Below are 15,614 nucleotides of genomic sequence, written 5' to 3' on the forward strand. Positions count from 1 at the left end.
TTCCTTATCCACTCCCTCAGAACATACAAGGCTGGATTCGACTTCATAATCTTATTAATGGTCTGAGTAAGACAATCATACACTCAAATAGCAAGACATGAATATTTATTTTTCTGCATAGCTGTTATACAAGATGCAATGCAGATACAAGACCCAGAACATAAGTGACTTTTAGCTAGTCAATTAAAAAAAGGAAACTGAAAAGGTTAAACAAAACTTCTACCAAGGTAATTGTTTTGAAAGAAAAAGAGTTTATAGATGTTACAATGGAGAGAGACCTGCTTGGTTCAACATTATGATTTAAAAAATTTACCAAACATAATAATAATTTATGAAAAGTGAATAAAAAACAACAATAAAAATTAGTAACAAAAGAGAGAGACACCTATGGATTTAGCAAATGATGAGTAAAAAACACAGCAAAGAAAAGCAACAGATAAGATAATTTTGATAATAAAAAATAAGTACACAAAAAAAAAAACTGAGGAGAGGGGGAGAGTGAAAGACAAATCATGTGAAAAGAACGACATGAAGAAAAAAAATGATACCAATCTCAAGATTCTCCTCCAGGTGCAAATAAACAACAATGATAAAGATCAGTAATTAACGAAAACCAAGTAGAAAGAAACAAAGAGAAAGACAGACAAAATGAGAGAGAGTTAAAGAGTAAGATTTGAATTCTAAATCTTGAAACTGATTTCAGTGGACAAAGTGAAGACTTAAGACACTTATAGTACAAACTTTTATACTCAAGAACCGGGCTGCAGTATAGATAACACACTAGAACTAAAGGGTTGAGTATCTGTTGGAAAATTAGTACCATGAGCAAGTTGAATTACATCTCAGCAATTAACCATTATAACAATAAACAACAGAATGATCAAGCTCATAACTATCATAGGATAACAAATTTGACAAGGAAAACATACTACAGGCATCTGATAATAAATATCAAGAGACTTAATCATAAACAAGCAATAAGCTAAAGCTGCAACTCGATGTTATATTCCACTTGCAGAAATCTAAGTTTACAGTACCAGAAAGCCCAACATACACTTATTAATTAAAAAGACTAATTAACTTCAAATTAAAATCTCCCTGGAATTGATTAACAAGCCAAATGGATCCAATAGTTAACTTGACACCTAAAAGATAATGATTAAAGCAACCTTCCATCTTCTAAATCACCAATCATCTTTATAGAACTCCAGTGCACTGTCATGCAAATTTATCCTCACAGTCAACCTCAGCAGTGCTTTCGGCCTCTTCCATGTTGCTAAACTCCAAGAAATGAGTTGGTCTGTGATCCTCATGATAGTACTCGCGAGGAGTACCAAGCTTGATTCCATACTTGATATTCTTCGTGTGCTTTACTCCCATGAAGTTATAGTTCCACGGACCATTATCAGGCACCATGTAGAAACCAAGAAAACGGTCACTGAGCAGCATTTGGACTTTGTCATAGTGAGTAGGTAAATACCCATGAGGATTACTGCCAGTATCTTTATTCGTTCGTCCCCATGGGTAGCCTGTTGGCGTAATTTTATATGCAGTTAAAGAGCACGAGCCAGGAGTGAAGCTACAAGTCAGTATAACGCACTTGTCTCCATTCCATTGCTTGTTGTTCTCGAGGATTTGGACGTGAGAAGTGAGGTCCTGAGGCGACAACTGTGGAAGCTCGTTTGGCTGCGTGTGCATCCATCCTAATGGCTCCAGATCATGGAGGAATTCGTGGTCCGGGAGAGCTGATGGGAGATGTACCTGCTGATGAGTCCCCCACTGTGGCGGCATGGCAATGCATCGAATCTCCTTCACCTGAGGGTTATCAGGAGGACTTACACCGTACAAGTATCCTGCAATCTGAGTCCGCAAATCAGCAATGCATATGAATTTCTTCAGAATATTTTTTGGCATAATGTACGTGTAGCCCGTTTCCTTTATGTCCTCTGAATTCACGTATATATGGTTCACTCTAAGATAAAGATTTGTTGCAGAAATTGCTCTAACACGCCAATCAGTTTTAGACCTGAATGCAGCGAGCTCGTAAGGACTTGTGGTATGGACAATTAGCTCATCACCATGGACATTCGTAGTCTTTGTAGTAACTGCTGTCAACTGACTTGCTTCTTTCGCCTGTTTCTCAATCTCAGCAATTTGCTGCCGCTGCTGTGAGGGAGGAGTAACCTCAGCTCCAAGAATAATATCACGAATTTCAGTTTGTGTCAATGCTGAAGTGTTCACATTGTTCTTTTTGGCATAGTCGGAGAGTATAAGATCACTCAGAGCAACCTCAACCTTCTTCCATTGGTCGTCTGACAGGGAAGGCCAAATATGATGAGGTTCAGTGATGATAGTCAAATCAGGCCTTAGTAACATTTTCGCCTTGTCGTTATTCACATGAAGGGCACGCAGAATCAGTATAAGCCTCGAAAATGCAGTGTAGGATGAAATACTATTCAACCAATCATCATAGATATTGAACAAAACCATCTGCGGCTCAGTAGCTTTCAGGATTAGATCACCAAACTTTTCGATCTTCAAACATGCTTGGAAAGGGAGTTGCAGTTCACTTCCTTTAAGGACAATATTAGGAAAATCTAGCAAGTGAACTTCGAGAGGATCTAACATTCCTTTACGTGTCACAATGATTTGTTTGGGCTGTTCTTCCACAGGCAATGATCTCACAAGTGCAGCTACTTCCTCTGCTGTTTTCCACTTGGCTAGCTGACCAAGACGTTTCTGCCCCGACCATACACTAGTGTGGATTACCTTCAAAAACAGCTGCCCTGTCCTCGGGTTGAACACGAATATGGCACCATTAATTGGTTTTGTTGTCAAATTTCCTTCAAATGTCTTGTGGATTGTGACACGATACACATTTGTGTCATCAACAAACCAGATAAGTTGATTATTAAATATCTCCCCATAATTCTGTGATGACAAATATGGCTCTGTCGGCTCTGAAGAATACAATTGCAACCCTTTCCTTATCCGCTCCCTCAGAACATACAAGGCTGGATTCGACTTCATAATCTTATTCATGGCCTGAGCAAGCAGCGGTTTTGAGCCAGGAAACCAATTCCCGAAAGCAGAATGCAAGTTGTAAGCAAGATCTAGGCCAATCATCACCCCGGTGGGGGATGGATATATTGACATATTATCCGTCGTGTAGTCCATAAACTTTGCCCTAGTATAACGCTCAATATCATGAGAATCATAATCACCCCAACGGAGCTGCACATCAATCCAATATTTGTTGCTTGCTTTCTGATCAAACACGTCGTTAGAGTCAGCAACCAAACTGGGCCTTGACATTGGCCACCTATGGGCAGCAAATAAGAGAATATCTGCACAGGAGCTGTTCATTTTGTAACTCTTTCTCGGATGTATAGTCTCTTTTTGCACCGTCTCAATTTCCAAGGCAACCAGCTCCTGATCCAAAACCTGGCAGAGGTCCATAACAACGCTCTCATGAATCTTTTGCCACAGATGAGCACGGAATATCTGAATAAGAGAGATTTTAAGTGTTGGAATTTTGCCATGCATGAAAATCCCAGTCAAATCGAGCTGCACTTGGAAACCAACATACACATTGGCTCTATTGATGGTAGGTGACCACCAAAGGGTGAACCTACGGTTAGGGATTTGATTGAGACCAGACCTCTGAGCATTTGTTAGCTTTTTATACTTCATCGACTCCTCAAAACCCGAGGCCTTCTCCCAAAACAGACCTTCCCAAGTTGGAAAGTAAGTGCCTTTAAACAATGTGTGTTCAAGGATTCCTTCTACACCGCCAAGAGCTTGAATAACATCAGTGCGGTAGTTGTTCAAGTTCCAAAGTTTACCATCATGTCGCTGGTGTGTCCACCAAAAAGGATTCTGTTTAAGAACTTGGTACTGCTTGAAATCTGTCCTAACTCTCCATCCCTTGTCATAAGCCAGAGTGTGCCTATCCTTCTGAAACAAAGTATTGATACGAGGGATACCACGATCCCAAGAGTCCTCCAGATCCTCAAGAGTCAAACGCCTGTTTTGTGACTGAGCTTCTTGCCTCTTCAGAGCATACTCTGCCCAAACACGTTGTGAGTCGATAAATTCACTTTCCCATGGCTGAATGTAACGATAGAGATTTGGAATCAGCTGGTCTTCTTCATGACTCAGTCCACTCCTAAAGTGTGTCACACCGACATCTGTTTGCTGGCTATAACGAAGATCACTCTGAGGAATCAATATGTGTCCCATAGATAACATGCCTAGCCCTCCAAGTTCCTTTGGTGCATAAAAAATAACAGGTGGGAATCTGCTAGGCATCTTCGAGTTCAACCCAAGTTTGATTCGAGTCTGGATTTTATTTTCACACTTGACCAGCAGATCTAATAATTCCTGAGTATGAACTGTTGCTTCACGGAAGTATGTCATGAGCCCTATCAGAGCTGTGTTCCACTTATTAACGATTTTCGTGAATGTTGTTGAACCAGACGACATAAGAATTTGCCTTACACGATTCTCAAAGATCTTCATATGTTCATCTTCTACTCGTAAGAAAGCAATGGCTGTACGCTCTTTAGTCTGTTCATTTTGCAAGTTCCAAACACCATCTCGCGTATTACTGAATGCCTCTTGAATCATTCTAATTTTGGGAAGAATACGGACTTCAAATCCACACATGCTGAAAAGCAAGTTGGGATTGTTTTTGCTGTAGACAGAAACAAAACCATTCTCCCACTCCAGAGTAGTGATACTTCGTGGAAGTCTATTCTTCATGTCCCAAAACACACTTCTCCCCAGATTTACATCATGCTTCATAAGCCTCATTCTTGCATTTCTTGGCCAACACTTCTTATTGTTATACCCAACCATATTTTCATTGTTGGGATCAGGATGTTCAGTAAGATATCGCTGGATAAGGTCTCGAGCCTCTTCATGAGTGAACTTAAACAATATATGCACCTTGTCAATGTACCTTGAGTACGATCGTATTGGGTGTCTTGTTTCGACTTTAGAGTCCCAGTAAGTCATAAATTCATTAGGCATCTGAGGGGTTCCCGCAATTTCACTTGCACGGGTTAAACCAAGCAGCAAAAGATCCGAGACCAGGCCATAATACTGAACAACAAAAGAGGCAAATTGAAGACCACGAATAAGACCATAAGAATTAGTGTGGCTCATGTCCTTGTAAGAAAGGACAACATTGTTCTTTGCAGTGACATAATCAGCAATGTTATGATCAAGAATTAACCTCAGAAGCCTGTTCAACATGGTCAGATCAATCTTCTCGAAGAATTTCTCAAACTTGGTCTGAAGCATCACCACACATTGCCCATCGCCCGTGTCCCATATACCTTGTAAATTGTTTATCCCCTGACACCATTTGTAGACAAGCAGAGGAGGTGGCTCGGAATCTGCTGGTTTAATCCAATTAGGAAAGAGATGGCGCTTATCACCTTCATACCATAGATACTGATCAAGATAAGCATCTGTAATCTTCTCCAGAGGTTCAATCTCATAAACTGGGATCAAGTAACTGTAAAAATCCATGAACTCAATTCCCACCTCTTTGAAAGCACGCTGAGTAAGTAGATGACGCTTGATCCTTGATAAAGCCTCATGTGGATTATCATAAGCCTGCTCAATCAGACCCAACTCTTCCCTCTGCAGTTGATTCAACCTCACAGCCACACTATATGATTCTTTTAATCTTTCAAGAGCGAGGATAAGAAGCTTTGTGTCATGCTTGTAAGACAAAGGTGGAAACTGTATGGGCGAAAACTTTCTTGATTCCAACCAGTGCACAGTGGTAGTGTAGATAGCCACAGCTTCCTCTGGAGTGACATATGGACCATCTTTCAAATAATTGTGTTGTCGCTCCTGTTCTGCCTTAAGCCAAAGACGAGACAACCTCCCCAAATTTTTCCTACAAACTGTCTTGTCGACAGTAGCCCCTCGTCTTATACGTTCACGGTTATAATGAGCAACATTAGTCCACCAATCAGCTTTAGATTTGACATACCGAAGAATCATGTTCTCAATAGGAACTGGCAGTCCAGGTACCTTCCAAGGAATATTTGCCTTCCAGCAACGCCAGGCTTCACCTAAATGCTGCAGAATGGTCCGGGCTTTATTTTGGCTAATTCCCTCTGGCATAGAATCAAGAATATCATGCATGACAGCAGCACGAAGCTCCAGGTCAAAATGGCTTTCAACTCTCTGCTTAGTAACTGTCTTTGCCACACCTTTTGGCTGACGCCCCGCAAACTGACGAGCAAGTAAATTTCCCAGCCATCGTTCCAAAAGAGGAACTATTCCACGAAGGAAGAACAACCACACCCTCCACATAGGAGCCCAAAAACCACATCCAGGTCCCTTCCCAACTGGCCCTGTATTAAATCTGTAATAGATCAAGTGTTTCAGATCTTTGCACATTCTAATTTGTCTCATCAGTCTATACTTGTAACGATACATACCTGTCAACTGGCCAACATGTGAGAATATATACTGCAGGCCATCTGCCAGTTGAAACGCATCAACATTCCCCAGGCGATACTGTACATTGGCATCAACAACTAGCTTTGTCAATCGCAGGATCTCCCGGCACAAATGAAAAGCATTACCAAACCGGGACTTTTTCCTTTCTTTCGTCGTGAGGGTCTTCACAGGCTTCAGATTGAAGTTATAATCAAGGTGCAGATAGTTCAGATTCTTCCTATGTATCAACAGATTGAGCATGTTGTACCCTTGCTTACAAACTTGAAGCCCGGCTTCAACCCAATCAAGCTGTGTGGTATGAAAAAACTTTGTCCCTCTGAGTGACTTCAACAAGTGTTTCCTCTTCTGAGCTTTAGGTGGTCGATGATGTAGCTCGTTTAAAACAAAACTTTTCAACAACTTCTGATAGCTAACGCGAACTTTAACAGGGTAACTCTGAGGGCAATGCTCCTTGAACCACTCTGACACCAGGGGTATATCTTCAGCTCGTCGCATCCTACCAGACCTCATGTTAAAAGGCCGCGGGGCAAACAACAGTGAGATACCAGCAGCAGTGGTATCAGTATAAATTGGCTTGCTTCTCAGCAATGGCTCAACTCCCTCTGGCAAACAAAAATCATCATCACCGTCCTCTTCAGAAACTTGACAATCCTTCTTTGCAGACGGTATGGGGTGAAGTAGAACATCAAAACAAAACGGAGGCCTCTCTGGATCCTCCGTCTTAATGTACATCACCATAGGGGTATGGTAAACACAAAGCCTGACCTTCCTCGGCCTATTGTTGTATAAATGAGGGAAAGCAATTCTATACTCCGTCCTAAGCGGTGATCTAATAATCAGCTTATTAACGCAATTGAATTCATTCCAATCATCATCCCCTTTCTCCACATCCCTGTACAACGGCTCAAACTTAGGCCCTCCCGGAATGCACACATTCAGAGCCTTCGCAGTCAAAAACGCCTCCTTATCAAACAAGTACAAGTAATTCCGATCACTCAAATCCGACAACAACTGCCCCGAAAGCCTATGCAATGTAGCCATAATAGGCACCGAAAACTGCCACTTACGGCCACTAACAAAATTCGGTTTATTATTATAAAACCACGAATACACCGCCTCATCCTCCTCCGCATCCAACTCCATCTGAACCGCCTCCAGAGGCTCCACATCAACCACATTCTCCCCATACTCAAGCACAGCCTCCTCATCATCAAACGGCGGAAATCGCATCCTCTTAAAATGCCTACGATCCCGCTTCTCCCGCCTCATCATCACCCACATTGTGCTCCACTGAGCCACAAACACCGGCTCCACCACCCACGGTATCTCATCCACAATCGTGATCGCTCCGCTCACGTGATACAACACCTTGACCTCACGCGCCTGCTCCCACGGCATCGGCATGTTCTCCAGAAGCTTGTAAACCGCGTGGGGAACGAATTTTAGGGCGCCGAGGAACACGCGCTTGTCACGGCGATACTTCTTGGACGACATGTCGCCGTGATCGCGAACGATCTTTCGCACGTGCTCCGGCGGCAAGGCCTCCTTGGGCGGCGCGACGAAGCCGAACTTGCGCTCGTCTCCGTATCGCTTGGAGTTCAAGCTGTTCCACTTTCTCGCCTTGTCGTCTAGAGCAGCTTCCATGTCCCGTGTTGTGAACGAATCTGAAACCCTAGAATAACTGATCTTGCGATTATAAGGAGAATTAGGAGTTAAGTTTTAACGAGATGCGTACATGTAGAATCGAGAGCGATGTTTGGGGGAGCACGTAGTTATATAGCGAGATTCGGAGGAAGTGAGGAACTGATTACTTGAGCCCTACTTTTCATATCAGATTTAAATTAGGATTTCAGGACGGTTTAGATAAGTTTAAACAGAGAATACTTTTTGACTCAGATAAGTAAATTAAAATTTACAAGTGATTCTATTTGGAAAAGAAATGGAAATACTAAAACAAATCATCAATCATCAATCATCAATATATCAATCAATATATATATATATAAAGGAGGATGCGGGCGTCTCTAGAATTGCTCGATTCAGTCTTCTAATTTTTCTTAAATTTCGGAAAAAAATATAATTATAATTCAAAAAATCAGGTTCAAGAATTCTAAAAGTAATACAATTCTTTTCTTATTGAATTCTAAATATGATACAACTCTTTTTCTTTTTATTTAGTATTTCTTATTGAATTCTAAAGATTTACAAGACTAAATTGAAAATAAAAATTGTACGTATTACCTTACAAATTTTAAATATAAATTGTATTTTATATATGATTGTTAGTTTAAATAAATATAACCCTACTCCGTTTAGGATTCTTAAATAAGAAAAGAATTGTATTATCTTTGAAATCCAAAAAGAAAAGAATTGTATTAACTTTTGGAATCTTTGAATCTGATTTTTTAAACATAATCCTATTTCTTTTAGGATTACTAAATAAGAAAAGAATTGTGTCATCTTTAGAATTCAATAAGAAATATTAAATAAAAAAAAAAGAATTGTATCATCTTTAGAATTCAATAAGAAAAGAATTGTATCACCTTTAGAATTCTTAAACATGATTTTTTGAATTATAACTATATTTTCTATCCGAAATTTAAGAAAAATTAGAAGACTGAATCGAGCAATTCTAGAGACGCCCGCATCTTCCTTTATATATATATATATATATGATGTATTTTATATATGATTGTTAGTTTAAATAAATATAATCCTACTCTGTTTAGGATTCCTAAATAAGAAAAGAATTGTATTATCTTTAGAATCTAAAAAGAAAAGAATTGTATTAACTTTTGGAATTTTTGAACCTGATTTTTTAAACATAATCCTATTTCTTTTAGGATTACTAAATAAGAAAAGAATTGTGTCATCTTTAGAATTCAATAAGAAATATTAAATAAAAAAAAAAAGAATTGTATCACCTTTAGAATTCTTAAACATGATTTTTTGAATTATAACTATATTTTTTATCCGAAATTTAAGAAAAATTAAAATACTGAATCGAGTAGTCATGAATTAATAGTTTAAACCACTGAAATTTAGACAAAGAACTACAAAATAAACTTCACCGACAACACAAACAGAGTTCCCTGTTCTACGATTTTTCCAAAGATCTCCCCCTTTGTCGAATTAGATATGTGTAAAACAGCAGCCTTCAAATATACCAAAACACAACAAAACCGAAAGGTGCACAGATCATACAAATGTCGGAAACCCTCTTACAATCATACTTGATAGTTGATACATCAAAACCACAATTCTCAGCTACTCAACATATCACAATAACATCATCAAGAAAGCTCAAAATCACACACACATTAAAATTCCACAAATCAGGTCAACATAAATAAACAAAAAAGATGCAATCTTTACAATAAAAGACCTGAAATCCTCTCTGTCTGTTGACCTCTGCGGTGCTCATTAGCCTCAATCCTCAAAAGAATCACAAAACAAACCAGCCCAGCAAAACCCCATCTCCAGTTTTTCATTTCTTGAACTTCTCTCAAGAGATTCACCACAAATCAACACTAAAAATGAGAGCTTTAGTGTTGTATTCTCAGCAAGAAACACAAGGGTCTACATAAAGCACAAGGAATGAGATAGTTGAGATGTCATCAGAGAAAGTAGTTGATAATAGACACACATAAACAATAAAAATCAAGAAAATGTAAGCTTCAAAAGAGAAATTAGAGAAATGGGTTTTTTAAATTGCTTCAAGAAACAGGGAATGAGCAGCTTGTTTTTTAGTTTGGTTCAGTTTGGTCTTGGGCAAGCTGTCAAGTACTAATATATAGTTGCAGAAATATATAAATAGCACAGATAAAAAAAACTTTTTTAATAATTATAAATCGTAAAAATCAATATTTATTTAAATAAATTTCGAGTTGAGTGAGCATTAAAATCGAAAAATAAGCTGAGAGGAGTAAAGAGAAATCTGGGAATTGAAAGAAAGCTGAAATTCCATAGTCAAGGCTGTTCTGCTGTTATATTCTGAGATTTTTCTTATTAGCGGTGTTTTTTTGCTGATATTATACGCGTCAACATGTGTGTGTATATAAGGTTCAGGCAGTATGCTGTTTTAAGAAGAAAATCTACTTTATTTTGCCGTGTGTATTGTTATTAAATACTTCTTCCGTTTCAAATTACATGTCTATTTTAAAAAAATCACATAGTTTAAGAAAAATGGATTGTGAGAAAAAAGAGGTGTTTTAAGTCATTAATCGAACATAATATGTGGTGTGGTGTATGGTTGATCTTGGAAATATAAATTAGTAATGTGTGAAAGAGAGTTGATTTTGGAAATATAAATTTACATTGAAATTTGAAATGGACAAGTATTTTGAAACAATTTTTTTTTTTTTAAATGGACATGTATCTTGAAACGGAGGGAGTATGGTTTTCTTTTTTGAAGAGTGCTACAATATTTCGTAAAATATTGTTACTGTATTTGTTCGTGAGAAATTACCTTTGGATTTGATTTCCATTCTTAACGCTTTCTAATAACAGGTATAGTAATTAATTACGTGCTTCTCTCCTCATTTATTGTTTCAAATGATTATATTTTATTTTTAAAAAAGTTAATAAACTCTTCTTCTTCTTTTTTAAGCGGAAAAGTTAATAAACTCTGTTTTTATATTCCATTTGTCACAAGTTACACGTCATTTTTGATTTTCGAGAAATAAAATTGACCAATATTTGATTGAATATTTAAAAAAATTTAGAAAGTTATATTATAAAATAGATTAGTTATATTTCCAAATAATATAGTTTTTAAAATTTTTTAAATTATACAATATATTTAAATTTAAATTAAATTATAATCAAATTGACCGGTTAAAATAAAGAAAAATGTATTTTTGGACATAAGGAGTAATATATTTTTGGATACATAATATAAAGAAATGACCACAAAGCCACATATTTTATAAATTTTGATTCAAGCTTTACCATGCAAACGTGACAGTGGAGTCCAACTTTTAAAGATTTTGAAATAGGTTAAATATTCAAACCACCAATAGGAAAGCTAAGCGCGGCTTTTTTCACTAGTTTATATTTAAGATTTGTAAGATTATGAGCACGATTGGATAGCCAAGTGGCGGGCATATCCTCTGTTGTCCCGGGACACCCGGGTTCGACTCTGGCTCACCCCGAGAATTATTAGAACAGATACTAATTTGTAAGGCATATAAGCCTGCATTGTCAAAAAAAAAAAAAGATTTGTAAGATTATATGTACAATTCTTATTTTCGATAAGATATATAGAATATGCAGTTGAATTTTATATTATAAAATTTTATTTTTGATAAGATATATACAAAAATAATCTAATACTAGGTCCGTAATTACAACTGTGTTTAAGAGTCTAAATAGTAGACACAAATAACAAATTAGATAACACGATATGTTCGAATCATAAAATTTAAATAGTAGACACAAATAATAAATTAGATAACTCGATATGTTCGTATCATAAAATTTATTAATTCAGCGGGTCTAGAATTATTGAATTTAGTCTTATAATTATCTTAATTAAATTTCAAATTGAAAATAAAATTATAACCTAAAAATCAGGTTAAAAAATACAATTCTTATTTTCAAAAGTTATAAAACATATAGTCTTATTTTTTTAAAAATTTTCAAATCATATATCAAACAAATAATTTTCTTAAATTTTGAATAGAAAATAAAATTAAAATCTAAAAATGAGGTTCAAGGGTTGCAAAGCTAATACAATTCTCTTTCTTATTCAAGAATCGTAAGAGGAGTATGATTTTATTTATTTAATATAAAAATCATTGAAAAAATACAATTAAAAACGTAATTTTTATTTTCGAAAGTTATTAAATTATAGTCTTATTTTATTAATTCTTTTCAAATTATATATAAAAATAATAATTTTTTTAAATTTAGAGTAGAAAATAAAATTAAGAATATTAAAAATAAAATTATAATCTAAAAATCAGGTTCAAGTATTGTACATAAATGGATTGCAAAGATTGTACAGTTCTTTTACTTATTTAGAATTCATAAAAGAGTAGGAATCTATTTATTTAAAATAACAAATATAGAACAAATATAATTTAAAAATATAATTCTTATTTCCAAAATTATAAAATTTATAATCTTATTTTATTAGTTTTTCTCAAATTATATATCTAAAAAATAAAAACCAGCATCTTCCGGAATATCAAATTGTCTAAATAGGTTCGTAGAGCTAAACTCACGTGGTTCCATAATGATCAACAAGATAGCATCTATATCATGAAAACATCTTTAAGATCTTCGCAACCTCATTCAAATAGTATGCATGAATTTACAACCAATCTGTTCGATTCAGTCTTATAATTTTCTTGAATTTTGAATATAAAATAAAATTATAATTCAAAAAATCAAGTTCAAGGATCTTAAAGGTAATACAATTATTTTTTATTGGATTCCAAAAATAATAAAATTCTTTTCTTATAATTTTCCTAAATTTCGGATATAAAATATAATTTTAATATAAAAAAAAATCAAGTTCAAGGATTTCAAAAGTTAATACAATTCTTTTATTTTTGGATTCTAAAAGTAATACAATCCTTTTCATATTTAAGAATCCTAAGAGGAATCGGATTATATTTATTTAAACTAACAATCATAGATTAAATGTAATTTATATTTAAGATTTGTAAGTTAATACGTACAATTTTTATTTCCAATTTATTCTTATAATTTTCTTAAATTTCGAATGGAAAATAACGGATTGTAAATATAATAATCATTAAAAAAAACTAATAGCAAAAAAATTAGAATGATAATTTTTAACTAATAAATAGGAATCATAAAATAAAAATAATTAACAAATAAAATAGAATATATAAAATAGGAATCACATATTGATTTTATGATAATTTAAATGATTCTTGATTAATATTGTGTTTGACGGGCAAGGGAGGCGGCCCAAACTAATTTTCATTTAAATAATAATAAACTTTCTATTAATATTATGTTTGACGGAGAAAGTGGCTAAAATAATTTTATCTATGTTATAATATAATTTTCTGTTAAAACGGGACCACGGATCAAAATAATTATTATCCATATATAATCTTTAATTTTATCATAATTAGAATAATTTTTATTATTATTGTGTTTGACAGTAAGGCGACTCAAACTAATATCTTAATTATAATGTTTTGTTATTAGTATTGTGTTTGACAAGAGAGCGGCTCAAACTAATTTTGATCTATATTATAATATTTAATTTTATCATAAAAATAATAATTATGGATTAATACTGTCTTTGATGGGAGGGGGTTCGGACTAATTTTATTATTAGTATGTGTTTGACAGGATAGCAAGTTAAACAAATTTTAATACTAATTATAATATTTTTTTTATTAATGATTTGTTTAACGACTCAAAATAATTTTTATGATTATTATGATATTGATTCATATCAAAATTTATAACGCCGCCGCGAAGCGCGGCTTTATTCACTAGTATATTTACATAAAGGAGAAGTGATGGGCGTGTAGATGGCGCCTCTCACATCGCTTCGTTCTATTTTTCTAATTTTTTGAAATTTTTGGATGAAAAATATCAAAAATTAGAACTACCTTTTTTAGTTTCGGGTATATTAGAAGCAAGTTTCAGAATCTGATTTTATTTCAAATTATTTATGGAATATATGAGTTTCAAAATCGTAATCTGATTTTGTTTCAGATTATTTAATTATAGGAAAGAATAGCACACAAGTCTCCCTGCACCTATAAATACATGTATAGATTGTAGGGTTTTGAATCATCTAAACACAACCTCCTATCTCTCAGTATCACAACTCTACCCGTGATAGTTTTCTTGCTTGATTTCTAACTCGGTGGTGTCATTTTTCTGCAATGATAAGTGAAGGCTGTGACGCCCCCAGATCCACATCCCGCAGATCTGGCCCGCCACTAAACATCTGGCTCAAAACAACACCTGCATTACATATTAATATTACATAATCCAACTCTTGCCCCACAAGTCCAGGGTCGCTCGTCTTACAACATTACTACTGAGTCTAACTTTATTACATAAAGAGAAGTCTGATTCCAGACCATTATAATAACTATAGCTCGTACTAACAAGCGGCGTAGTCTACCAGTCTCAGCTTGGGTGATGCGCCTTTTTCCCCGCCTTTACCAAAAACCCATTTCCGGACGATTCTCTTGAGTTGTGCCATATTCACTATTTACTGCTCAAAAGGAATAAAATAGATGCAAGAATGAGCAATCAAATTGCTCAGCAAGTCCACATAGAACAAAACAACAATCAACATGATATGCACGTAAGGCATAGAAAACAATTCAAGTCAAAGTAACAAAGAAGCTACCGTCAAATGACAACACAATTTCAAGTAAAGAAAACGCTGGTCTTCCACCTTTCGGTAACACTACATGGCTCGATCAGCACCATTTCGTGAATACCGTTCTCCTGTGTGATCTTTGCAGTTTGATCGTAACCGCACAAGACACACCTACCACTCTCATTTGCTAGCATAAGGGTTAACATTTGTAACCCTAGACTATCCACACACAGTAGATAGTCAAAGAAATCATCATCTCTTCCACGAATTTAATAAATTCGTGTTGACCAGCTTAAACAGATTCCTCCGAATACAAGGAAATTCTCCCAAATAAACACTACTCATCTCTACCAAAGAAGTGCGAACAATGCACCCTTTCAACATAACAAAGATTACTCGAAGGTAGAAGTGAAGCATAATTAAAAGAACTAGATTCCAAAGAATAAGATGATCTCCAAAAGTGAGTAAGTTAATTGTGGTGAGATCATCGCTGCAATGTATTCATCTCAAGTTTTGAAGATTCAAAATATTATTGTTATTAGGATCAGCTCATTCCCGTACAATGGGAGGGCTAGAATTATAGAAAGTACTATATGAACAATATCCTTAAAGCCTTCAAAATGAAACGGATATATTTTCTCGATTCACATTGGTACGAAATGTAATATCTTCACAATCAACACTTTTCACACAATTATCAAATAGGCACGAAAAACTTCACGTCAAGAGAGGGATAGTGAACTTGCCTGTCGTCCTTAGCTTGATAAGACTTTCCGAATCTAATATTTATAGATTGGCT

General features: G+C 35.4%; 1 protein-coding gene across 1 annotated transcript; it reads right to left on the reverse strand.

Annotated features, from left to right (window-relative positions):
- Positions 1-978: 978 nt before the first annotated feature.
- On the reverse strand, positions 979-8,673 carry LOC108227920 (pre-mRNA-processing-splicing factor 8A-like). Its single transcript, XM_064079318.1, has one exon. The coding sequence runs from the start codon at positions 8,128-8,130 to the stop codon at positions 1,219-1,221; it is 6,912 nt and encodes a 2,303-aa protein (XP_063935388.1). The 5' UTR covers positions 8,131-8,673; the 3' UTR covers positions 979-1,218.
- Positions 8,674-15,614: the final 6,941 nt, after the last annotated feature.

This window comes from Daucus carota, chromosome 6 (assembly GCF_001625215.2).
Source record: "Daucus carota subsp. sativus chromosome 6, DH1 v3.0, whole genome shotgun sequence".
NCBI classification, from domain to species: Eukaryota; Viridiplantae; Streptophyta; class Magnoliopsida; order Apiales; family Apiaceae; genus Daucus; species Daucus carota.

Bases quoted from the DNA above. Each gene is read 5' to 3' on its own strand.
- LOC108227920 (XM_064079318.1), bottom strand. From the start codon at position 8,130: ATGGAAGCTGCTCTAGACGACAAGGCGAGAAAGTGGAACAGCTTGAAC.